Consider the following 24,846-nt stretch of genomic DNA (forward strand, 5'->3'; position numbering starts at 1 on the left):
TATTCAATTACACAGTAAATAAATTCTTTGTGTTGTGAGTCTGTGTTAATTTGTGTGACTCTCCATTTGCTAATGGAGAGTCGCAGATGGGCACTGTTAAAAAAAAAAATCTGAAAAATCTATGAGCATCAATGGGTCATACAATAATGTTTTCTACACCAATAACAAGAATTACAAAAATAGTAAATTCAACTCAAATATCTAACTTCCTTGATCTTCTTTGGCTTAAAAATTTGTTCCCCAATACAAATGTATGCAGTGGGGAATACCCATAAACCCTTGTGCTTTGATGATGTAATTATGTAATCATATAATGTAAGTAGCATTTAAAAAGCTGTTCTTTAGAACTCACAAAGTTTTAGCTCTCTTATTTTAGCATTGTCGATGTTGTTTTAGATAGATGTTTTGAGTGAAGTCACCACTAAGGTGATTAATGTTCAATATTTTCTGTTTGTCTCCACACAAATGAATACCAGAAGTGCAGTTTTGTGTACCTGTAACGCCCCTGTGTCCTTATTTGGTTGTTCCTGTCCTCATTATTAGTTAATTACCTTGATTGTGCTCACCTGTCTGCCCCTCGTTATCCACCCTATATTAGTTCCTGCCTCCTGTAGTCTAGTTTGTCGGTTATTGTGAATGTTACCCTGAGTGTGTGTGTCTCATCTACCTGTATCTGCCTTGTTGTCTCTACATTAAACATCCTTATTTGAATCCTTGTCGTCCTCGTCATCCTGCCTGCCTCCACACACCTTGACCGTGACAGTACCTTTGTGGGAAGTTAAGTTTATTTAATGTATGGTTGAGAGTCATAATTTCCTTTCCATATTTAACATTATATTATTATCTTCTCTAAATTTGAGTCAATTCAAGTTAAGTCGAAACTGATATTTTAACACAAATCTGAGATTAATCTACTTGTAGCTTGCTAACCTTATCCAAAAATGAAAAAATCTGTCATCATTTACTCACCCTCATGTTGTTCCTTTTTTTGAGGAACATAAAAGAATAAATTTTTACAGTGGAAGTCAATGGTCACCAAAACGGGTTGGTTACCATTATTTTTCAATATAATTTGCAAAGAAAGAAAGTCATGCAGGTTCAGAAAGACATAAGGATGGTGTAGCTACATAGAATTATAATTTTGGGGTGAACTCGTTAAATTCACTCTTTGTGAAGTTCACAGCTGAAAGACACTATCATTTACCTACTTCTCAGTACTTATCAGTCAACAAATTTACTGACTGAATTATTTTTATATAGGCTAGTATTTAAGTAGGAATATAGTATTTAAGTAGGGTTTAGGGTTTACAGTGTGAAGTAGGCTATATACTTTGTTTCTAAATTCATAAAAAGTTCCCATATTTGGCAGTGCCGTTGATATAATCATTTCCCTTCCCATGGGGGAAGAGTCTTGGCAGCTCAAAGCATCTGCTTCCTCAAATATTTTATCCGACCTTTCGGTGTCATATTTTCCTAGATGGTATTCTCAGACTGAGCTAAAAACAGGAAACTATCTAGCATTGCTTATATTCGCGTACTTACATGTTAATCCTTACACATTTTATTTTAACTAAAGCTTTAAAATATCAAAATTCTCCTGTTTAATGAAGCTTTAATATGACAGGTGGGTCGAATGCAATTTAACGGCAATCTTTTATTTGCAGCTTAATTGTCTCAGGGTTATCGCAAGACTAGTGATAATTATCTCACAGACATGCTAATAATGGTGTGAACGGTCCCGGCGTTTCCCAGGGCAACCGCAGAAGACTCCTGCCCACGGACGTCTCTGATTGGCTCATGTAATCAGCGGAGTGTCGGATTGGTTTACACAGCTGGCAGTCTTCTCAATGAGTAGCGTTATTTTGACCGTCTATTCCCTGAGGAAGCAGCAGGGTGAAGTGGAAAGATAAGACGTTGTGTCTTACAAAACAGCTGGGTTCCGTCTGCTCTTACAAAGGAACGGCGTTTCATGAGATGGTAAGAACAATATATGCAAGGAAATAGAAAAGATGTGTTAGACAAGAGTGCATTATTAATGGAAATGGTTTCATTTGAGATGTTTTTTTTTCTGAATAATTCTGCAGGTGAGCTGTATGTACTGCTGTCTTTTTTGAAGGCTTCCTAGGCTTCTTCTGAAACTTCTCAGGTAGGCCTACGTGACTTTATGCAGTTGACAAAACAAACTGTACTTGAGTGAATCATCTGACAAGAGTACATCTGCACCAGGTGTGTCAGGATTGTGATATTTTCTGTAATGTGTACATGTAATGAAAGCAAATCAAAATAATAGCCCATATGAAACTTATGTGTTTTGCCTGTGTCTTTCAAATCTTCTGCAAAATAGTGACACAGAAATCCAGAAGTGGTTAAAGACTCTATATGCCTGATATATTTCTGCAGTTGAGAGTCACAGCTGGTTTGCAGTAATTGATTGGGTGGGCAGGGGGCTTCACAGTGTCATTTCTTTATGCAGGTGGAGAGCATCTCTAGTCGTGACCCCTTGTTTTTAAATTGGTCTAATGCATAAATGGGATTCTTTCTGGTAAACACAGTAGATTGTGTTCTTTTTTTTTCTTTTTCTTGAAAGGCGTTTCTTGCCATGAGACTAAAGTGGCATATTTAATATTAATGAGAGTGGTCAAAGACAGAGGTGGGGTTAGTTCATAGAATATTCAAATTATTTTCCTTCACTGAATAGAATGCTTTTTTGTTGATTTTATTATATGTTTTTATATATGTGTAGTTGTATTTTTAAAATTAAATGTCAGATTGCTTTCTTTTAAATACGGACATAAAATGATATAAGCTAACTATCACATCAATTGCACAAAACCATGCAAAAACTTTTATAAGTTTTTATTAGAAAATAGCAGTACAAAATATATATATACACACATTCCATCTACATAATACATATATAATTTATTTGTGCAAATAAAGGACTGGCAGGGTAAATGACAAAGTACATGCACATAGTCTTTCTACACAGAAAAGGTAAAGATTGATTAATGCCTCTTGGGCTTTTTTGGTCCATTCTTCTTCTTGAGCTTCAGACAGACCTTCTTCTTCTGTGTGCTGAATTTAATCCTAGACAATAGAACAGTGAAAGGGTTTAATTATTGGGGAGGCCCGCAAAGCTGAACAAGCAAAAACACATGTTCTCAACCCTAAATCAATGCACACCATTAATGGCAACGTAAACACTTAAAATTCACTAGAGACCATATTTATTCTTACTCGAACATCCCTGAAAGCATCAGCAGCTATATACAATTTGTATAATGCAAGGCTTCTAGTGCTGCATATAACAAGTATTTTTATTTATATTTTTAAAAATATCATATTACTTTAAAACATTGTCAATATTTTTTATGTATTTGACAATATTATTAATGTATTAATATGCTGTTATAGCTTTTGTACCTATGTGGTGTGCAGAGAGGGGAGCTAGTGAATCTTTAGAATGAGTATTTTCATGATATTATTTGCTTCTTCCACATAGTGGCAGTGTTTTTCACTTTATTCAAATTAAAAACCTATATGAGGTTTGAAATTGGTGTACTTAATTCATACTTTTTCACTTTTTTTTATTAGTGTATTAATGTTATAATCATTGATACTAATTATAATCATTTAATCATAAATGTTATGTGAACGGCGCTTTATTGTGCCATCCCAAAGAGACACAAAATCACTTTCTCTGACTTTTAAATTAAATGTTCCCTCCTGGTGGAATGACCTGCCCAACTCAGTCCGAGCAGCTGAGTCCTTAGCCATCTTCAAGAATCGGCTAAAAACGCATCTCTTCCATCTTTATTTGACCCTCTAAATCTACCACTCTCTATTCTAATTCTATTCTTTATAAAATAAAAATAAAAAAACTTCCCCCTTTTAGACTTGCACTCTATTTATTTACTAACTGCTTGTTTTCTTAAAAAAAAAAAAATAACACTTGCTTCTCTAATCTTTTTGCATTCTATCTATTTGTTTTATTTTTATTTATTATACAATTATAATTCTGACTTTCTGAATTCTTCTGATTAACCAAAGCAAAAAAGGCCTCTAACACTAGCTTGCTCTATTCTTTTTCTATTCTATCTGTTTTCTTTTTATTTATTATATGATTTAAAAACAAAACTTGCTACGTGTACTGCATTAAGCTAACTGAGACTTGTTATAGCACTTGCATATCATTGTTCTTTTGTTGATTTTGATTGCTTCCATTGTCCTCATTTGTAAGTCGCTTTGGATAAAAGCGTCTGCTAAATGTCTAAATGTAAATGTAATAATCAAATCGTTTGCAGCGTGATCAGAGGGCAGCTGTTGTTCACATACCTTCTCCAGCATCTTTGTAGTTTTTTCCCCTGCTTGGACTCTGGATTTAGACAAGCTCGTTTACCTGACAGCTGGAGTCTGTGGAGGAGAACAGTGTGTTTTTAAATGTGTGCAAACCACTGCAAGCTATAAGATACAGCAACATTTGATCGGAGGCATTTACTCATGCCACCTTTCCAAATTTGAAGTCTTATATTTGAAGTCTTATATTAATTATACCGAAAATTAATTTAATCTTTGCATTGTTTGATCATTACTTAGACTATTGTAAAAGTGTTTTTACTAAAACAAACTTAAGCCTCAGGCTTAAGGTGAATACAGGTAAAGTGAGACATTTTAGTTTTGCATTTCACATTTCTTCCTTTTTCCTATTTGTTGTTTTCTCTGACGCTATTTAAAGTAGTATTTTGTGAGGGGTAAGTCAATTGGCATCATAATATCAATGAAAAATTATCAAAAATTGTCCCACTGCATCTGTGTTCACTAGATTTTGCCATAAAAAAGCTAATATTTCCAGTTTCTTGAGGAAGAGTTCAGTGGTATTCGTGATATTTATTCGCATCATGCCCACTCATGCCAAAATTTAAATGAAACTAATCTAATGCAAAATTTATCTTGCCATGGCTTGGTTTTGGGCTTCCCTCCAGATAAATGATCCCAACTCACGATATGTCTCAACATGACATGTTGTGTAATATCCTCACACACAGTTAACAAATACATGGATTGCAAAATGTCCAGGAGGGATATAATTGCATGTTAATTATTACAGACTTATAGTTATAGACTACAGTAAAAAGTACTGAATTTAGTAGAATATTACAAGATTTGCTTGGAAGCAGGGGCATCATGCACATTGAGAGGTCACATTCACTTACTTAATATATATATATATATTTTTAAAAGATGGTAAAGCATAATTGCATTTGGCCAAGACTGGCAGTAATCACCAAACTTTTTTAAAAATGCAAAAAAGCAACATTGACATAATAACACCTTTTGTGTTCCACATGAAAAAAAAATAATGTTTTGAGTGACATGAGGGCGATACACGAATTTCAGTTTGAAGCAAATGATGAGCCAAGGTGTGGCTCGATCGGAATTTCTGAATTTAGACATGATTTCCACAAAAGTGTTTTAGACAAGAAATACTTTCTACGACAATGTATCAAAGGTAAATTTTTTTCGGAAGCTGCACATAAAATCCACTCATCTCATACAAAATCCACTCATCTCAAGAAAGGGAGCACAACACATTCAGATACACCTGAATGAGAATGATGCTTTCTTACTCACATGATTTGAACCTTGTTGCAAAGAGGATCTTTCTGTATGATCGTGTAGTCTGTAATTTTTCTCCATTGCACTGAGCCAGTTTCCTCAGCACACTCACATTTTTCTCGAATGGATATTGCAGCGGCCCTGTTATCTAAAGACAAATCCAGAAACATAAAACAATGTGTCCCACATCACCTCCATGACCAATATCTGAAAAATCTGTAAACTGTCCTGATAAGTATTTAAATGCTACTGTACCTGTGATGAAGTATAAGCAGAATGAGATTAGGAGAAGCGGGCAGACACTTGCTTGCTGAGTCCTGAAAGCCATTTCTCTAAAGCTGCGTCATTCACAAGAATGTCTCTCGAGTGTGTTTGCACTAGAATGTGCACAGAACGGTCCTCTTTTTATTCCTCACTTTCCCTCCTTAATGCATTTCCTGTTTTGCCATATTAAGCAGGATCAGAGTCACATGATTTCAGGTAAATGCTTTGAGACAGGAGAGGTGATTTCTCAACACCTGTGTACCTATATTGTGTAGGTTAGTTTTGTTGTCTGGAATGCTATTGTTGGTTATATGGTTAAATTGTTCAGAAAGTTTTTATTTGATCATATGCTCTTCTGTATCCATTTAGGATTATTTGTTCAAACTGAACGGTTCCCACACATTTGCCCAATGAGTTTCCAAGACATTTCCATAACTTTTATTAATATATTTATACTAATAACTAGATTTTATACACACACACACACTATATATATATATATATATATATAGTGTGTGTGTGTGTGTAATGCAAAGAAAATGTATTGAAATCAGATAACCATGTGCTTCAGATAACCATGTGCAGTTCACTTTACTTCACTCACTTTTCATGTGGTATATTATATTATATTATATTATATTATTTAAAAAGACTGAATCAACCTGACTGCATTAGGTTATACCATCAAAAGTAATATTTAAGGGTTTAATAAGGTAGAAATATTTCCTTAGCAATTGCATTGCACTTTTTACAGTGTAGAAAAGCTGTTATTTTATTACAGAAAATTAATTTCCAAAAATGTAACTTCTCCAGGTCTGGAACCTTGTGGGAACCCAACATTAAGTTAAACCTTCAGCATTGTACTTTGTTAGCATTTTGGTATTTTGATATTACAGTCTAGTAAATTAGGCATATATATATATATATATATATATATATATATAAAATTTAAGACATGAATTTAAGAATTGTATAGCAGAATATAGTCCTATGTAAACAAACGTGAGAACACAAGAAAGTGGAGAATCACATTGAAGTTCTCTTTTTGTGTTAGTTCATGTTTATTATATTAGTTTATTTTATATTAAACTGTAAAAAAGCATTTTCTTCTTGTGATCACTGAATATATATTTATAAGAATATATAAATTTAAAATAACAATATATAAGAATATATACATTTATAAGAATTTATAAGACATAAATCTGTTTCTACAGACTGGCCAATATGTAAGACCTGTATAGCATTGCATATCTCGTCCCTGTAAAACACGTCAAGGTTAGAAGCTGTCCCTGTTGTATCATGTCTTCATTATATGCGTCCCTTGGCCTCCATAGACATGTGCACTCCTCTGAATTCAGCCTTTTCTTATGTCCTTGGCTTGTTTAGTGCATATGAATGTACAGCAGGGCTAAAGCACTTTGCACAGGCTTTGAAGAGCATTCTCTCCTGTGGATCTCTTACGTTCTTTGCCTCAGTATCTTTAGTATTTGAGGTTAAGACGTGACCTTCCTGGATTTAACATGCTTCCTGTTTCTTCGCCTTGGCTTTTGATCTTGTTGGTGTATGCATTTTTTGCTGTCCTTGCCATCCTTTTGTGTGCTGAGAAAAAAAAAACTGTAGAATCAAGCTCAGCAGATAAGAGTCACAGTCCATCATATTTGGAGATGTTTGGAGTGTGTGTTGTTTGGATAAGCTGTGCTGTAGTTTAGAGACTCATTCAGTAATAACACTCTCTTACCTTTGCCAACATTTCAGCAGTCTTTTGCCTTGGCGACCTTCCGGACTAAGACACACGTGATTATTATTTTTCTGCCGTATAACTCTAATGAAAAATACAGAGAAATAATAGGACATGTAAATCCAATGGTGCATGTACATTTAGAATCTTATGAAGTAAAATGTATGAACTTACATGATCTCATCCTGTAAACAGTTAGGTCCTTTTGGAGTGACTTTGAAATCTGAAAATGGTCCCTTGATTCTTATTTTAGCCTGTGGACACTGACAGGTCTTTGGAACATACTGACTCTCCACCACTTGGACTGTATTTAGAAAAAAAAGTGAAATTATTAAACAGCAATTATGTATCAAAAAGGTTCATTGTCAGTAAGGTTTTGTATTTTTTTCTTTTAAATAAATTAATAATTTTATTCAGCAATGCATTTAAATGATCAAAAGTGACTATAATGCTTTGATACATTTAAAATAAATGCTGTTTTTATAATCTTTCTATTCATCAAAGAATCCTTAGAAAAACTATCACTGTTTCCACAAAAATATTAAGCAGCACAAATTGTTATAATAAAAAAAAAATGAATGAGCACCAAATCAGCATATTAGAATGATTTCTGAAGGATCATGTGACCCTGAAGACTGGAGTAATGAAAATTCAGATTTGCCATCACAGGAATAAATTGCATTAAACAAGTAATTTTAAATTGTAAAATATTTAACAATATTACTGTTTTACTATTCAGCCTTGGCATAAAAGACTTCTTACAAAAGCATTAACAATGTTTCAAACGATAGTATAGAATTAAAATAACTAAATTATTATTATAATTAAAATAATTTGTAGTTAACTTGTACAGCTTGTTTTGCAGAGATGTAAGAAGATTTAATTAAGTAGAATTTTGCCAACTCAGGTATAACCCAGCAGGTGCTCAGTTACTGTTTTAGTGGGTCTGGGATTCTACTGTAGTTCATCTGTTCTGATCCACTCACCTGTTAGGAGGATGCCGAGGTTGAAAGCCAGCAAAGCATGCACTGTCAGTGTCATGTTGAAAGTGTTTCTGTGTGCAAGTGCTCAATGGCCTGCTGTCATTTTATACTCCCTATGAGGGACTTCCCAACTTTGGTGCCACTCCTGGAAATTCCAGTGCTTTGTTGCTACTCCCACGGGATCAAACCATTTGAACACAGATAATAGAGAGTCATTTCCAACATCACACTACTGTAGAAATCTTTAAAAACTTGGTCACATGTACATTAAGCAGCCTATGAGGAATTCTCTGTTCACATTTGACCCAAAAATGTAAATTCTGTCATTATTTTCTCACCCTCATGTCGTTCCAAAACCATATGATGTTTTTTTTTTTTTTTCACTATTAAAAAAAACTTCTGAAGCAATATGTATAGTTTAATGTGTGGAACAGACTCAAATTCATTTTCACAGAAAATATCCCTACCCTTAAAATGGAATCTCATTTGCAACCGTGTCAGATTCAAAAGTGCCAAGTCAACATCTCAAACCAGCCACTAATCATGGAGGGGCAGTTTTGAATACTGATATAGAGAAAGAGATTTGAGAGCTGCAATGGTGTGAATAATTAAATTATAATTATATTTATAATAATTACATAATTCTCAGTGAATAATTAAAGTCATTTGGGCTAATTTTATAGTGTTTTTTCTCTTTTGGAGTTTGTATTAATTTTATTTTTCATATTTTTCCAATGAAAAAAGTGATTATTCTGTGACCTTTCAGAAGGTTTGAAAACATGTCATGGCAAGCCTTACGGCAAGATGACACATTCTGTATGTAACTGTAGGACCATGTGATTTCCCCATATTCCTGTGATTACTTTCACTTGATCCTCCTGCACAAGATTCATACTGACATTGATTCATTTGGATGATGAAAAAATTTTTTGAAGTCACATTACACATGGTATGTCTCTATTCACTGTTAATCATTCACTCAACCTTTTATATTATTAACTTTGTCTCGTTCTCCTTGCTTTCTCTCCCATTGTCTTGCTCTTCTCTAGCTGAAAGCCTTTCTATTGAGGAACCCCACTATGGATCCTGACAAGACCTCCTATGTGAGGTTGAATGAGGAGAAAGTAATTGCAAAGTAAGAGTTCCACTTTTGATACACACTAAACATTAGAAACATGCCTTCTAACTAAAAGCCCTTGTTGTTAAATCTTGTCTCTTTTTCAGGTCTGATATTTTGTCCCTTCTAAAAACGTACAACTGTTACCACGAGGGAAAAAGCTTCCAGCTTAGGATTCGTGAGGTATGTTAGGTCACAGATAGTGAAACTATCTGTGGATCTAAATCAAATCTTTTGTTTCCTGGTTAGTGATTAATAGATCTAATCTGGCCAAGACTTGAGTCGAAGTGTGTGAGACTGCAAAACAAAAAGATTATTGTCTCAGAATAGGAATGTGTGACACTGGAGTAAATCCAAGTGCACCATTCTTAAAGGGGTCATATGATGCAATTTAAATTTTTCCTTTCTCTTTGGAGTGTTACAAGCTCTTGGTGCATAAAGAAGATCTGTAAAGTTGCGAAGACTAAAGTCTCAAATCCAAAGAGATATTCTTTATAAAAGTTAAGAGTCAACCACGTCTACCTAAAACGGCTCGGATTAAATGGTCCTAGATGACATGTGATTGGCTGCATTTTTAGCATAACCTATCCCAGACTGAACTATAACATCATTAGAAATATGTATTATGAGCTATCATTATTATATTGCTCTGAAATACTTTTTGTGACTTAGTTATTTAATTTATAATTATACTGTATATTATGATCTTATATAGAGTGCTTGCATAATTATTATTATTATAAGTTGTTATTCTGATCATATTTTATTTCCAAGCACATGTTACAAATTCCAAACCACATCAATCTAAATAACTACTCTTAATTTTGTCTTTAATCATTTATAAATGATATATAATTGCCAATGAAGGATGGAAGTGAAAAACGCCTTATATTCAGGTGGGCATAATTATTAAGGAGGTTTTCTTTTACAGATAAAATGAGCCAAAAAGAGATTTGACTCAAATTGAAAAGTAAAAAATTATTAAATGGCCATGAGAAGGATGCAGTACTAGAAATTGCAAAGTTAAGGCATGACCATTGGACAGCGAAATGCTCATTGGGTCAGACAAAAAAAACAGGTGGAGAAGAAAAGACACATTAACTGCAAAATAATTAATGTGAAGAATTAGGTGTGAAACCATCAGGAACCCTTTAGTCTCCAGTTCCACCATTTTCCAGAACTGCAATAATTATGCACACACTGTACTGTGTGTGTGTGTGTGTGTGTGTGTATATATATATATATATATTTATTTATATAAATAAACCACATTATAATTCAAAGTCTATATTACTTTGTTAAAGAAAAAAATATGTGGCTTTACGTATCTATTGGTCAGTGATACCAAAAAACTCCCTTTATCCCTTTATCAGTTTTCACACTGATGGCCCTTACAAAGTCAGGGGAGAGATGCAATCATTTACTGAAATATCTACAAATTATTTACAATCTGTTTCTGTCAGTGAACATGACCAAGAGTACAAACAAGCTCCTAATAATTTCCAATTTTATCTTGACAAGTAACTTAACAAGTTTTTTTAAAAGGAGGTTTGTCTGATCTGTCAGCAAACAGGACACAATCTGTCACAATGTTATGATCTGTTAAATCTGTTGCAGTCTCTGGGAAATCCCTGCTGGCTGCTTGTGTTTTTAGAATGAGTTTGGTCAAATTTAACCTCGGTCAGTATGAATGTGTGTGAAAATACTTTATATGCATAATATATTACTTGCAACTAAATGCCATAAATGGAACTGGAAGTGCTTTATTCATAAATATGCCACATTTGTACACAGTGCAGACTGGAAGGCCATAAAAGTTGGATGCTTTTATGCGTGTATGTGTGTGTGTGTGTGTGTGTGTGTGTGTTTTACAGTATTTGACGTCTTTTTGTTTGTCTCTGTGTGAGGGAATGGTTTACTTTAAAATCTTATGTGACGGAATGAAGAGAGTTCATGCTCAAACATTTCTTCAGCTTACTTTTACACATCCTTTTTTTAAATGTATTATTAAAATTTTTTTGTATTGTTGAATCTGAATAATTTACATTTGGCAAAGTTCTAGGATCTAAATGATGACATGCCTGTGATGAAAAACCCGTTTAGTAACTCCAGTGAGTAACTGCTCATTGAGGACATTTCAGAAAATTAGTTTTTCTTTTATTCAAGATGATCACATGAGGCTGAGTCACAGGTAATGTGAGAATAAACTTGTATACCATGTGATAATAGCTGTTTGGAGAGAGAAAGAGAGAGAGAGAGAGAGGGAGGACAAATAAGTACAGAGATTGATTAAAGACACGTTGCATAATGTTCAGGGGAAAGTGAGAGTGCTGAAAGTAAATGAGTAAGTGGTGGATTGCAGGAGCCTAGTAAAGTAAGTATTCATGTAGCAGGGGTTGTCATGCTTCGGATCCATGATAGCGTAGCCTACTTCTTATTGGACTTAAACCAGCAACTTTCTATGTAGCAGCCCTGTCACTATGTTGCATCTGTGTTAATTAATGCAATTTTTTTGTATTGTTGAATCTGAATAATTTACATTTGGCAAAGTTCTAGGATCTAAATGATATGCCTGTGATGAAAAACCCGTTTAGTAACTCCAGTGAGTAACTGCTCATTGAGGACATTTCAGAAAATTAGTTTTTCTTTTATTCAAGATGATCACATGAGGCTGAGTCACAGGTAATGTGAGAATAAACTTGTATACCATGTGATAATAGCTGTTTGGAGAGAGAAAGAGAGAGAGAGAGAGAGGGAGGACAAATAAGTACAGAGATTGATTAAAGACACGTTGCATAATGTTCAGGGGAAAGTGAGAGTGCTGAAAGTAAATGAGTAAGTGGTGGATTGCAGGAGCCTAGTAAAGTAAGTATTCATGTAGCAGGGGTTGTCATGCTTCGGATCCATGATAGCGTAGCCTACTTCTTATTGGACTTAAACCAGCAACTTTCTATGTAGCAGCCCTGTCACTATGTTGCATCTGTGTTAATTAATGTGAGTGAATTAATTATTGCTTTAGACAAGATCATAGCAGGTTTTAAATACATCCACTTAAAATCAACTTAGAAAGTTTAGGAGATTGTCATGTTAGATTTTAATTAATAAAAACAAAACAAACCATTTTTGTGAGCATGTTGTTGTTGAACCTGGGAACAATTAGTCACTTCTGGTAAATAAGCAAGGAAGGAAGGAAGTAGGTCTAATATGTTTTTAAATGCCCTGAACTGCTAAATCATCTTCATTTTATACATTGTATTTTATCATAATACACAGCTAACTTTGAATGACCATCAGCAGAGATAAACGATTGTTAGGTTTAGATTGTGTAGTGATTTACGTAAATCACGTTAGATTACTTTTTCCCTTCTCCTTTTCCTTTCACGTGACATCTGAGGACAGTAGCTTTCAAGTTGGTCCGCGGCTAACTGCCATTGAGGTAAATTTATCTAGTTTAACAGCCTAACCTACTGTTAATAAACGGCTCCATCTAGAGGTTATTGTAAGGAAACACTTCAGCGCAAAATCATATTGCTTCTTGGTGTTTGTTTAGACTTTGGTTTTGAGAGTTGAGAGATTATTCTCAAGACTCCGCAGAACGCAGCGGCCACCCACAGTCTGTTCTTTTTTTTATTTTTTATTTTTTTATTACAAAACTTGTAGAAACATACAGAAACAGGGAAGCGAGACATGAATATATTCCAACAAAAGGTTTACTTTAAAGGTGTTTACAGTATCTGCGAAGTCCAAAAAAATCAAGGCCACCTTCACTTCTGGAGTTAGCAAGCACATCTCTTTTTAATTTGTACGGTCTATTTTTCCAAATAAAATCCAAAAATATTTTATTAATTTCCTTTATAGCTTTATCGTTGACAAACAAAGAAAGAGCAGAATATACAAAGTGAGAGAGCCCTTCAACTTTAGATAAAAGAACTCTACCATATAATGAAAGATCTCTCTGAAGCCAGATGTTAAAGATCTGTTTCGTTTTTATCATTTTATCAGAAAAGTTTAAATGATGTCTACTGATTGAGTTTTTAGTGATATGAATTCCTAAATATTTTACACTTTTTTTAACTAGGACACCTCCTAAGAATATATCATCCATGTCATGAATTGACATAATTTTAGTATTAAGTATTAAGTATTAAGTTTTAGACCCGAAGCACATGAAAATTGTTCAACCAATTCCAGAGCTTTTGGTAACTGATTTTTGTCCTCCAAAAACAGCGTAGTGTCATCTGCTAGCTGCGCCATTTTGATCTCCCTGTCAAATATTGAAATTCCTTTCAAATTTTCATCTTGGTTAATTCTTAGACAGAGTAACTCTGTGGCTAAAAGAAATAAAAATGGGGAGATTGGACAGCCCTGTCTGACTCCACATGATCAGATAAGGGGGCAATGGTGTGAGAAATATCTTTTACGTAGCTGAGGATAGAAGAAGAGATTAAAAATAAATCAATCCTAGATCTAAGAGACAAAGTTTTATTTGACCAGGTAAAATATTTCGTATAAGGGTTAAAGAACCGGCATGCATCAGTCAGGGAGAGATCCTTGCAAAGAGAAAAAATTTAATCATTATTCTTTCCACCATCAAGTCTAGGGGGGTATCTGTCCAGACAATCATCCATGCATTCGTTGAAATCTCCTCCCAGAATAAAATAAGCATCAATATATTTCCTATTTACCTTCCTAAGTTTATCCACTAAATGAGAGAACATTACTCTGTTGGATGCACGAGAGTTGTGACCATATACACAGCAAGCTATGAAGGTGGCATTATCTTGTTTGATTACAGCAATAACCCATCTGCCTTCATCAGAGCTCAGAGTTTCTAAAACGGCCCCTTTAAAACGGTGTAACATAATAGCAGTCCCAGCCGAGTGATTGCTACCATGCCCACAGTCTGTTCACTGAGCTTCTGATTGTACATGTTGCGCGCAAAAAATGCGACTTTACACAACGTGTAAAAGAAACAGAAAATGTTAGAAAAACGATAATTCTGTAAAAATTCTGTAATTCTTTTAAAGGGGTCATATGACGTTGCTAAAAAGAACATTATGTTGTGTATTTGGTGTAATGCAATGTGTTTATGCGGTTTAAGGTAAAAAAAAAAACATTATTTTCCATATAATGTACACTATACATTATAATATAACTAGGCTGGTTCAGGAAACAGTCCTCATCCATCCTCCATAAAATGTGCTGCACACATCTGAATATTTGGGTTAAACTGTTCTGGAACAGTGTTGTAAATACAACTTAACCACTGATTTCTAGTCGTGTCCTCTTTTGGAACGCCAAATAAAGTAGTTTCGCTTTCACAACGAAACACAGTGACTCCACAACATGGCAGCAGCAGCAACAGCCAGAATAAAAGTTATGCCTTCTTTTTTTAAATTTTTTTTTTATTGCAAGTATAAACAACATTCAACAATTAATGTAACATTGGATGACATTATGAATATAAAAATTATATAGGAAGACAAAGAAGAAGAAAAAAATAAGAGAAAAAATAAAAATAAAAAAGTTATGCCTTCTTTCTTTGCGTCTTCCCACATCGTGATGTAGACATGTGGGGGCGTGTTAGAATGCGCCGTTTTAAGAGGGTGTGGTTGACTCTTAACTTTTATAAAGAATATCTCTTTGGATTTGAGACTTTAGTCTTTTCAACTTTACAGATCTTCTTTAGGCACCAAGAGCTTGTAACACTCCAAAGAGAAAGGAAAAATTGAAATCGCATCATATGACCCCTTTAAAAACTTGCTCTGACAAGGGAGAGAACCCGTCTATCCGCCCGCAAGTAACGGTAAGACTTTTTAGCTCAAAGCGCTGACTTGGCTCATTCTGTAAAGCCGGGAACACACTAATGTCAGGCCGATTATGAATGTAATTTGTGCTCAGATAGGTGTTTTCAGTCGGTGTTTAAAGTCGTGTAGTGTGCGGTGTCTAAAGTATTTAAGACCAGCTGTTGCCAGTCCTCCTCACAAAGATTATTTTCATAAATTTAGTTAGGCTACTGACGCCGGCGACTTACTGCACATGTTTCTAAATTTGTAGGTCTATTAATTTAAATAACGAATTAACAAATTTTAAAAATCACAAACATGACATTTCTGAATAAAATAATTTTATACACTTTAGTTATATGTAATATAGCCTATTTGAGGAAATAATAGGCTATGATGAGGAAATACAGTGCCTTGAATAGGCTACATTCCGAATAAAAAAAGCCGCATTTCATCTTCGCTCTAACTGATACTCTTTGTATGTGGACAGGTTGTAGCTAATCTGCAACAGTAGCCTAAAGAAAACACTTTTTTTTACCAACATGTTTCCTCCGTCTTCAGGCGGCAGGTCAGAATCAGAGCGTTCACTGAGCGCCCTTTGCTTGTTGTGTTTAGACAGTGGTGTAAAATTAAAAAGTTGCATGCAGCCAACAGAGGACGCCCTTAGATTCTGAAATGGACTTAAATGGATAGTTCACCCAAAAAAAGATTTTGTCATAAATTACTCACGCTCATGTTGTTCCAAACCTTTACGAATTTCTTTCTTCTGTTGAACACAAAAGAAAATATTTTGAAGAATGTCAATGAGTAAACGATGACGGATTTTATTTTTGATGAACAATCCCTGTAAGGGATCCCTTTATCTCTCACAAATACTGTAGTGTCATCTCTTGCCTTGGGGACCTGATATAACAGCATATGTGGGTTTTAACCACAAAGAAAATTGCTGTTGTATTTTAGCCTCTGGCTTTGTTTTATTTGCATAAATTGCTCAAGGGATAATACTGTGGGAAGCTTTTCCTGATCTGTGAAAATGAAAGTATACAGAATCTTTATGTCAGTGATAGATAGCTAGTACTGCCATAACATATTTAGAAGCTGATTGTAATATGTTGCAATTTTGTATGTCCTTTCTCCCCTATATCTTATCTATGCTTAATACATATCTAGATCATGTGATGTGTACTTATACATATCATTAATATGTATAAGCACTTATAAATATACATTAATATTTATACATGACTGACTATAATTATATCATTAGCATTTCTTTATCAGGTTTAAACAAACACATTCACTCACACAGAGATAGATAGATAGATAGATAGATAGATAGATAGACATTTTAGTCAAGGTCACATAAAATACATTCTTAAATTTTATTACAAAAAAGCAACATAGAAAATCATGACTGTAACAGCTTGTAAACATTAGCATCTTTGTGCAAAAAGTCTGTTCAGACAATAAATTAAGAAGTTCAGTTCATGAGATCCTCCATTGAGTTCATCCATCACTCGTTCGGTATTATCCTCCCATCAGCATGTCTTTATGCTTTGGCTCATTAGAGTAACCACAAAGCAGCAGGTGCACTGTCAGTCCTGCGCAAATCCTCTCCGTGTGACTGTAAGTGAGTCTGCGCAAACAACCAGTCCAGTGGGTCTTTAGTGCCGCGGTCCACCTGACTGTTGAACCTCAGCATGACCTCGTCCAGACCCAGGGAAGCACGGCGGGGCTGCAGAGCCCGGGAAGCACTGCGTGACGTTGAAGTAGAGCCTGCATGCTTCCCCACGGGCTTACGCCTCTGAGTCCTGGATATCCTCAAAGGGCCACAAGCAGGCTGGGCAAGTTCTTTGATGGAGTTCATGTATTCCTCCAGGGACTGAGAGAGGTCCTCGTGCGACTCTGTTATTGTCGGTAGTGGAGCCACAGACAAGAGTAATCTTATGGGTTTCATCCTGGAGAGAGATGAGACACAATTAGTTATTCATGCATTCTGCATCTGCAAATAAAGGTTCCAAAAGGTTTTTTTTGCACCAAGGCCATATAAGAATAATTTTTTTGTTCCCCAAAGGACCTTTATAGTGAACAGTTCTTAAAAGAACCATTGTTTTTCTTAGTGTGAAAAACTTTTTAAAAATCTAACAAACATTTCCACTATAAAGCACCAATTTTGGTTCACCAAAGAACCTTTCAGTGATCAGTTCTTAGAAACATTTTTCTTTGTGTGAAGAACATTTTAAAAAAATCTAAAGAACCATTGCCAAGAACCTTTTGTGCAATGGAAAGATTCCACACTCTCAAATATAAAGCATCCAAAAGGGGTTCCCAAAAGAACCTTTTAGTGAATAGTTCTTAAAAGGACCTTTTTTTCTTATTGTGAAGAACATCTTAATATTCTAAAAAAACTTTTTCCATTGCAAAGAACCCTTTGTGCAGAAGGTTTCCATAGATGTTAAACATTCTTCATGGAACCATAGATGCCAATAAAGAACCTTTATTTTTTAAAGAGTGTATAATGACATTTGAAAGTCAAGAAATGTTTAGTTGTAATAAACCTAGATCATTCAGTAACTCAAATATCTCAAACTTACCTGTAGGACAAGCTTGTAGGATCACAGCGCTGATTGTTGTGCAGAGGTTGTGTCTTGAGACTGTGTTTGGTTTGATCTGGTTTAGAGGCTGCACACCGCCTTTTATAAGGCCACGGCAGTAACGGACCATAAGCCAAGGCTAATAACACTAAATTTAGCTAAGCTTTGGCCTTGCATGCCTGACAGGAAGAGTGTGTGTGCTGAACGGAGAGTAGAGAGGAAGCTGACCAATGGGACCCCGCCGCAGCTGCCCCAAATGTTTACTTTGCAGGAACAATGAGGCCCTGGGAGCCCTCAGCCCTCCACCTACATGACACTTGACTGCACTCACTCACAATTACAACAGCTCCCGACACCATTACAATATTTTATTTTGGTCACAGGCTTTTGTTGAAGAACAGGTCCTCACAGATCCATTGGTGGAAAGTCTGGTGGGCTGCAGCTCTGACCGCTGTCTTGCTTTGTGTCTGTGTTGAATGATTATTTAGTTAAAGAATCACAAGAATCTCCTGTTGAGGACTGAACAATTGAGAATTTAATAAAGTTCTGTGAAATCAGAACATAAATAGCCTAGGACTGAAATGAGATGTTGACACAAGTTCTTCCATCTATATAATTATGTAAATGTCACCATAAAGGAGTTTGTTTAAAACACAGTGGTTTTGTGGTTTGTTGAATTAACGTGTCACTGTGGGGCTTTAAGTTGAAATGCAGCTGTGGTAATAATATAAGATGTATAATGTTCACATGTGAATTGTGTTTTCTCGCCTCAGATTCACCTTTCAGCTAAAACCAAAGTTATACAGTAGAGCTACGAAAGGTGCTCATCATATTAGGATAAATCCTTTAATTGCACAAAAATAGAAGGTTGTGACAGGTTGATCTGCTACAATTAGTTATTTTAAGCAGCTGTCCTGAATCTTGCTGAATGTTTAATCTCTGTGGTATTTTTAGCTCTGTCAAATGCAGTAGTAAGACATTATTGTGCTTTGCATGTGAATGGAAGAGACTAATCTACTTTGTTGACTTAGGCCTTGATAGGATTAAGACTGTGATTAAGTGGCACGTTTCTGCTTGAAAGTCTATCTATCTATCTATATATCTATCTATCTGTCTGTCTGTCTGTCCGTCTATCCATCTAATAATACATTGAATAATACATCTGGTACTTCTGCTATATTGTTGTACTCCTCCCAAAGTGACTTTCCATAACTTCACCGCCTCCAATTGAATATCTGCGGTTTGCAACTGCCTCTTCAGCACGTACACTTGAAACAGAGCTGAGACACGAGCCAGCAGGATTTCCTCCATCTGACAAAAGAGTTAATGATTATTATTATTTCTTGCAGGAGGAGGATGAGCTGTTCGTGGAGGGTTTACTCAACATCTCCTGGGGCCTGAGGAGGCCAATCAGACTCCAAATGTACGATGACGAGCGCTTTCGATACGCCTGCACGGGTGCGTGGAGGTCGGAGAGCTCAGAGTCCAGCAGGTGGGTGGAACTGCCTGAATGCTGCTGCTACACCACACCCAGATGTGTCCTTTCCTTCATTAGGTCATAACTCCATCTGTTTTTCTCTCTACCTCAGTCATAGACGTCTCAAGACATGAGCCAGGATTTGATATGGGCGTAGGGCTTTTTTGTAGGTTAAATGGCTGCTCCTTTATTTTCTCGGTCAGCTCAGATTTGATCATACTGTATAGATGCTGTGTACTTTTCCTAAAAGCCTATATAATTCAACAAGTAATTCTGTTGGTGTTTATGACCTGTGGCCATTGTTAGAAAGGTTTGTTTTGAGGAACATTTTGACATATGGGTGAAACTAAGTGAAAGCTGCGGTTATGTGGCATTGCTCAACAGAGGAACTGGATATTCAGAGTCCTGGGCTACTTCTTATTCTCACGTGCAGCACTCTTCTCTATCATGGAAATTTTAATCAGCTTTAATGTTCAAAGCTGCAGCAACCTTGATTTGATACTGTGAGCAAAAAGATTCAGCACGTGAGGATAAGACGACTGTCATTGTGCTAGCAGTTTATACAAGTAAATTGTAATATTGTGTAGCAACAACAGATAAATCAGAGTAATCAGGTGTTTCTTTTTCCAATGAAATATTCCAGTTACTCTTTTTAATAGTAAAAAATATTTACATGAATTGAATTAATTAGTTAATTATTGGCATTTTCCAGGGTTATTGTAATTAGCTAAAAGTAAAACTAAAACCATAAATAATGTCCCTATATCCCAAATATTAGTAACAAAAATTAGATTTCAAATTTTCCAAATGTCATTTAAATAAACAATAGACAATAAAACTCATAAAATGTAAAATGATCTCTTGAGATGGACAAACTAAGTTTTTTTAAACGTTTCCTTTTACTAAACCTTTCTTTACAAAAAAAAATTATATTAGCTATTTTTGTAACTCATCCATGAAAATTATTTTTTATAAAGCTTAGTTTTCCATTATGTATTTAAATTGTGTTTTTATTGTTTACAGGAATGAAAATGCTGAACACCAGTTTTGTTCAGAGCCCAACAACAACAAAATCAGTGCCTCACCTGCACCCAGTGAGTATGAAAATGATCCATATCTCTCCACACACAATTAGGAAGATCTTATCAAAGATGTTATTGATTTGTGTTGTAAAATTGAAAACATTGGTGGTTGTTATAGATTATAATTATTAACTGAACTAAATGCATATCTAGATGTTCACCACATGTTTACAACACATCAATGAATGCCTCATCTTAATATTAGCCTGCTCTTGTCTCTGGTTCCGCTGCAGGTGTGCATGGTGCTGAGGAGGACGTCCCTCAACTGCTGAGAACAAGAAGTGACGCGAGCTTTGTGAATATCCAAAGAAGATCCAAAATCCACAACACTGACGATTCACAGAGGATAAAAAGACACCGCTTCTCCATCAACGGCCATTTTTACAACCACAAAGTCATTTTTTGTTTTACTTTGACGTTTTTACTTTAAAGGGGTCATATGATGCGATTTCAAGTTTTCCTTTCTCTTTGGAGTGTTACAAGCTCTTGGTGCATAAAGAAGAAGACATCCTACTAGTATCGGTATCGGTGCATCCCTATCTCAAATCCAAAGAGATATTCTTTATAAAAATTAAGAGTCAGCCTGAACATTAAAGCATGTCAACATATTCTGTTACACCAAATACACAAAATAATGATCTTTAAAATAGCATCATATGACCCCTTTAATATAATAAAAAGCACAGTTAACCTTAGTGCACTTGAACAGTGACTATCTATAAAGCTTTCACCTATATCAGCAGGGCAGTGTCTCAGATGGAAGGCAGAGATGAGTTGGAACTACTCCATGCTCCAAGTTCAGGACAATAGTACAATAATGCTCATTGAAAGACAGCACGCCTTGTGCCTGGCAAGGGGCCTGTGCTCTCATAAAGTGCCACAGCAGCATCTGTGATAGGAAGTGTCCGTCGTCTAAGTGTTTATGTTGTACATCAGTGTTTTGAGATGGATGCAGGTGCTGAGAGGCAGTGTTTTCCTGTGCAGGCCTTCCCTTTGGCTGCACCATGTGCTTTTATTATCAATTGTCATCTGCTTCTCTCTTAAATGGTCCTTTAAGGTCATATGATTTGGCCTGGTGCCTCTGCAGAGATAGATAGATAGATAGACAGACAGACAGACAGACAGACAGATAGATATTTCAGATACTATTATATTTTTTATGTTTTTGATTTTATTTGATGTATATTCTGCTTTCATTTTAATTACAGTTTTAGTAATTTTTTTTGTTATGTTTTTTTAGTTCATTTTTATTAGTTACAGTATGTTTGTTTTAATATAGTTTTTTATTCATTTTATTTCAGTTATAGTTTTAATTATACATCAAGTTACTTATACTTTACTTATACTTAGTACATCAAGTTACTGAATGAAATAAGAAATGTTGCTTTGGCAACTAGCTGAAATAAAATAGGTTTAAATTTTTTTAAATATTTTATTTTATTTCTATTGTTTATTTTATTACAAATAGTGTGAAGCACGAAAGGGAATAAACCTAAAAAATGAACTATAGAAACACTGTGTTTTGTTTCTGCCATTGCTGCTTTTGTTTTGTTTTTGATTATGGTTTTTACAGCAATTGTACACTATAATTTATCGTTGCTTTATTGTGAACAAAAAAGTGTCTGCTAAACATATCTGAATGAAATAATCATCTGTTGACAAAGATAAGATTGATGACCACAGATTATATTACCGGTCATATTTCATTATTCTATATTGTACAGTAAGAACATTATATTCATTTTAGTGCAGCCTATATTTTTTCAAATCTCATATGCCAAATTTGACACTAATTGTGTACCACATAATTTATGAAAGATTACTCAATTAATTATTGCTGAAATTGATCTCCTTTTTGCACATTTTCTTTACAGACATCAGTTTTTACTCCATCATATGGATCAGTGACTAATGTGCGAGTGAACAGCACTTTGACAACACAGCAAGTTCTTAACCTGCTTCTTAATAAGTTTCGGGTAAGTTTTCCCTTATTCAGCTGAATGCCACAATCTTTTACTCCTTGTTAATTCCCTGTTCTGTACTTCGGTACAGGTTGAGAATAAGGCAGATGAGTTTGGCCTCTACCTAGTCCACGAATCAGGGGGTAAGGCTTTGCATTCCGAACTTATTTTTAACAAAAGTCAACTGATCTGCAGATTATACGATTTTTTCCCCATCTTTTGTCTTTAGAGAAAACAAAACTTAAGGACACAGAATATCCTTTGGTATCTCGTCTGTTGCATGGTCCATGTGAAAAAATCGCCAGAATATTTATTATGGAAAAGGACCTTGGTGAAGAGATTACATATGATGTAAGTATTTTGTATATTTGTACAGTTCACAATAGGTCATTCAGAACGTGCTTTCCCTGGCAAACTTACATTCTGTTGTTCAAATATAGATGCAGTAAACAATAGTTACTTCCAAATGCTACATATCAAGTCTAATTTTAGGATCCTATCCTAGGGACTAACAATAGTACAAATATTTCTATTGCAGACTAAGGCCCCTATTTTAACGATCTAAGCGCATGGTAAAGCGCACGGCGCAGGTGCACTCAGGGCGTGTCCGAATCCACTTTTGCTACGGTCGGCGCGCCCGGGCGCATGGTCTAAACGGGTTGTCCCTATTCTCTTAATGAGTAATGGGTGTTTTTTGGGCGTAACGTGCAATAAACCAATCAGAGTCTCATCTAGCAAAAACACTTGCGCCGCGCCTTGCGCTGCATTGCGCCGGGTGTATGATAGGGCCCTAAACATTCAATGTAAAATGAAAATGTTGATGCACAAGTTGCAAGTTCTCTTTGCTATTTTTGTTAATATTCAAAATATTCTGTGCTTATATTTCAACGGTTAATGCATTAATGCATTGTCTTACAGGTTGCACAGTATATTAAGTTTGAAATGCCTGTTTTGGACAGTTTCATCAATAAATTGAAAGAGGAGGAAGAGAGAGAGATTTTAAAACTAACAAGAAAGTAAGTTTCACAAAATTCTGTTTCACAAAATCAACACAGTGTATTCATTTTAATCTGTTGTACTCTTATTTTTCACAGATACAGTGCACTGAGGTCAATGATGTTGCAAAAATTGGATTGCATCTCTAACACTACATATTATGTGTGAGAAAATATGCTGGCAGTTTAGATCAGAGGCATCTTCTCTGTTGTACAGTCAACAGCAGTGAGCCACAGATTGCTAGTTTTAGGTTTTTCATTTTGGTGAAGGCATCAGTGGAATAACTAGTATATAAAAAGTATAGGCTACTGTAATTAACAACTAGTAATTAGCAACTGTAAGTATTTTTACCCACAATTCTCAGGCGTTACAAATTACCTAGAATGTTATTTTATGATGCACTTATGCTCCATGACTTAAAAGACAAACCATTTTTTGTTTGTTTGTTAAACTTAGAATATACACCCCTAGCATGTTTCTACAGTAACAATATTACAAATAAAACTAATAGGCTATATGAGGAATTGTGTTCATTTGGTCTCATGTTTGTTTTGCTAACATACTGTACAGTGTCGTGAGTTTTGTACTCGCATATAGAATATCTAATTCATGACACCTTTAATAAATTCCAGCAGACTTTGGACAACATTAAAAGTCAGTTTGCTATTATCATTATATTTAAAATTGATGCTCATGAACCTATTCTTACAATACAATCTCTTAGTGCTTCATTACATTATCTCTTAATCACTGTTTTATCGCTTGAGAAAAAATGTTGTGCTGTTTCCCTCAGGTTCACAATGAGTATTTCTTATTGTTCTTTGAGTGACCCATGCACTGAGTCAGTTCCCACAAGCGATAAAAGCTCATGTTATTGAGACTAAAGATATGAAGTCAGTGCCTTCTGGCTGGAGAACCCATGTTACACAGTGGGAGGCATCCTGGGAACAAGGAACATTACATTACTCCAGGTGGTTCCCTCTTCCTTTAAACTTTGCGCTTGTGTACACTTGTCAGTCTTTTATGCCACAAAACATCATTCTATTGTATGATATGTTAGTTGTGATTTGTAAATAATGATTTTAAATGTTTTTGTATTTAATAACGTGATTTGTAACTGAAATGTATTTTTATATTCTATTTTTGGGAACAATTCAGGACTATTTCTGGCTTCAGTAATACAAGCTTTTAACTTCTTATGTATTTTTAACACTATTATCTGAGGAAAC

At 35.1% G+C, this 24,846-nt stretch overlaps 3 protein-coding genes across 4 annotated transcripts; 1 reads left to right on the forward strand and 2 right to left on the reverse strand.

Moving 5' to 3' along the window:
• The first annotated feature begins 1,904 nt into the window (after positions 1-1,904).
• Positions 1,905-24,653, forward strand: LOC107757153 (ras association domain-containing protein 4-like). Of its 2 annotated transcripts, XM_016574568.1 has the most exons (13): positions 1,937-1,977; positions 2,085-2,226; positions 9,654-9,739; positions 9,829-9,904; positions 19,451-19,593; positions 20,602-20,672; positions 20,894-21,054; positions 22,535-22,636; positions 22,713-22,764; positions 22,851-22,972; positions 23,540-23,637; positions 23,716-23,781; positions 24,411-24,652. In XM_016574568.1, exons 3-13 carry the CDS (start codon positions 9,684-9,686, stop codon positions 24,493-24,495), a joined length of 1,032 nt encoding a protein of 343 aa, XP_016430054.1. In that variant the 5' UTR covers positions 1,937-1,977; positions 2,085-2,226; positions 9,654-9,683; the 3' UTR covers positions 24,496-24,652. The 2 variants fall into 2 exon arrangements, with proteins under 2 accessions (XP_016430053.1, XP_016430054.1); XM_016574567.1 differs by lacking the exon at positions 2,085-2,226 and having other exon boundaries at positions 1,905-1,977; positions 24,411-24,653.
• On the reverse strand, positions 2,848-6,037 carry LOC107757156 (C-X-C motif chemokine 10-like). Its single transcript, XM_016574570.1, has 4 exons — positions 5,872-6,037; positions 5,632-5,764; positions 4,336-4,413; positions 2,848-3,087 (listed from the first exon to the last, which is right to left on the reverse strand). The coding sequence occupies exons 1-4, from the start codon at positions 5,942-5,944 to the stop codon at positions 3,006-3,008; spliced, it is 366 nt and encodes a 121-aa protein (XP_016430056.1). The 5' UTR covers positions 5,945-6,037; the 3' UTR covers positions 2,848-3,005.
• On the reverse strand, positions 7,303-8,680 carry LOC107757155 (C-X-C motif chemokine 9-like). Its single transcript, XM_016574569.1, has 4 exons — positions 8,608-8,680; positions 7,796-7,925; positions 7,622-7,705; positions 7,303-7,482 (listed from the first exon to the last, which is right to left on the reverse strand). Exons 1-4 carry the CDS (start codon positions 8,660-8,662, stop codon positions 7,377-7,379), a joined length of 375 nt encoding a protein of 124 aa, XP_016430055.1. The 5' UTR covers positions 8,663-8,680; the 3' UTR covers positions 7,303-7,376.
• Positions 24,654-24,846: the final 193 nt, after the last annotated feature.

Source organism: Sinocyclocheilus rhinocerous, unplaced genomic scaffold, assembly GCF_001515625.1.
Source record: "Sinocyclocheilus rhinocerous isolate Xijiao unplaced genomic scaffold, SAMN03320098_v1.1 scaffold503, whole genome shotgun sequence".
In the NCBI taxonomy this organism is placed as follows: Eukaryota; Metazoa; Chordata; class Actinopteri; order Cypriniformes; family Cyprinidae; genus Sinocyclocheilus; species Sinocyclocheilus rhinocerous.

Coding starts and splice junctions, on each gene's coding strand:
- LOC107757156 (XM_016574570.1), bottom strand. CDS start 5,944: ATGGCTTTCAGGACTCAGCAAGCAAGTGTCTGCCCGCTTCTCCTAATC. Junction 5,765..5,871: donor CTGCTTATACTTCATCACAG/GTACAGTAGCAT, acceptor ATTTGTCTTTAG/ATAACAGGGCCGCTGCAATA. Junction 3,088..4,335: donor CTACAAAGATGCTGGAGAAG/GTATGTGAACAA, acceptor TCTATTGTCTAG/GATTAAATTCAGCACACAGA.
- LOC107757155 (XM_016574569.1), bottom strand. CDS start 8,662: ATGACACTGACAGTGCATGCTTTGCTGGCTTTCAACCTCGGCATCCTC. Junction 7,926..8,607: donor CCTCGGCATCCTCCTAACAG/GTGAGTGGATCA, acceptor TTCTAAATACAG/TCCAAGTGGTGGAGAGTCAG. Junction 7,483..7,621: donor CTGCTGAAATGTTGGCAAAG/GTAAGAGAGTGT, acceptor TTTTTTTCTCAG/CACACAAAAGGATGGCAAGG.
- LOC107757153 (XM_016574567.1), top strand. Junction 9,905..19,450: donor TCCAGCTTAGGATTCGTGAG/GTATGTTAGGTC, acceptor TATTTCTTGCAG/GAGGAGGATGAGCTGTTCGT. Junction 19,594..20,601: donor GAGAGCTCAGAGTCCAGCAG/GTGGGTGGAACT, acceptor TATTGTTTACAG/GAATGAAAATGCTGAACACC.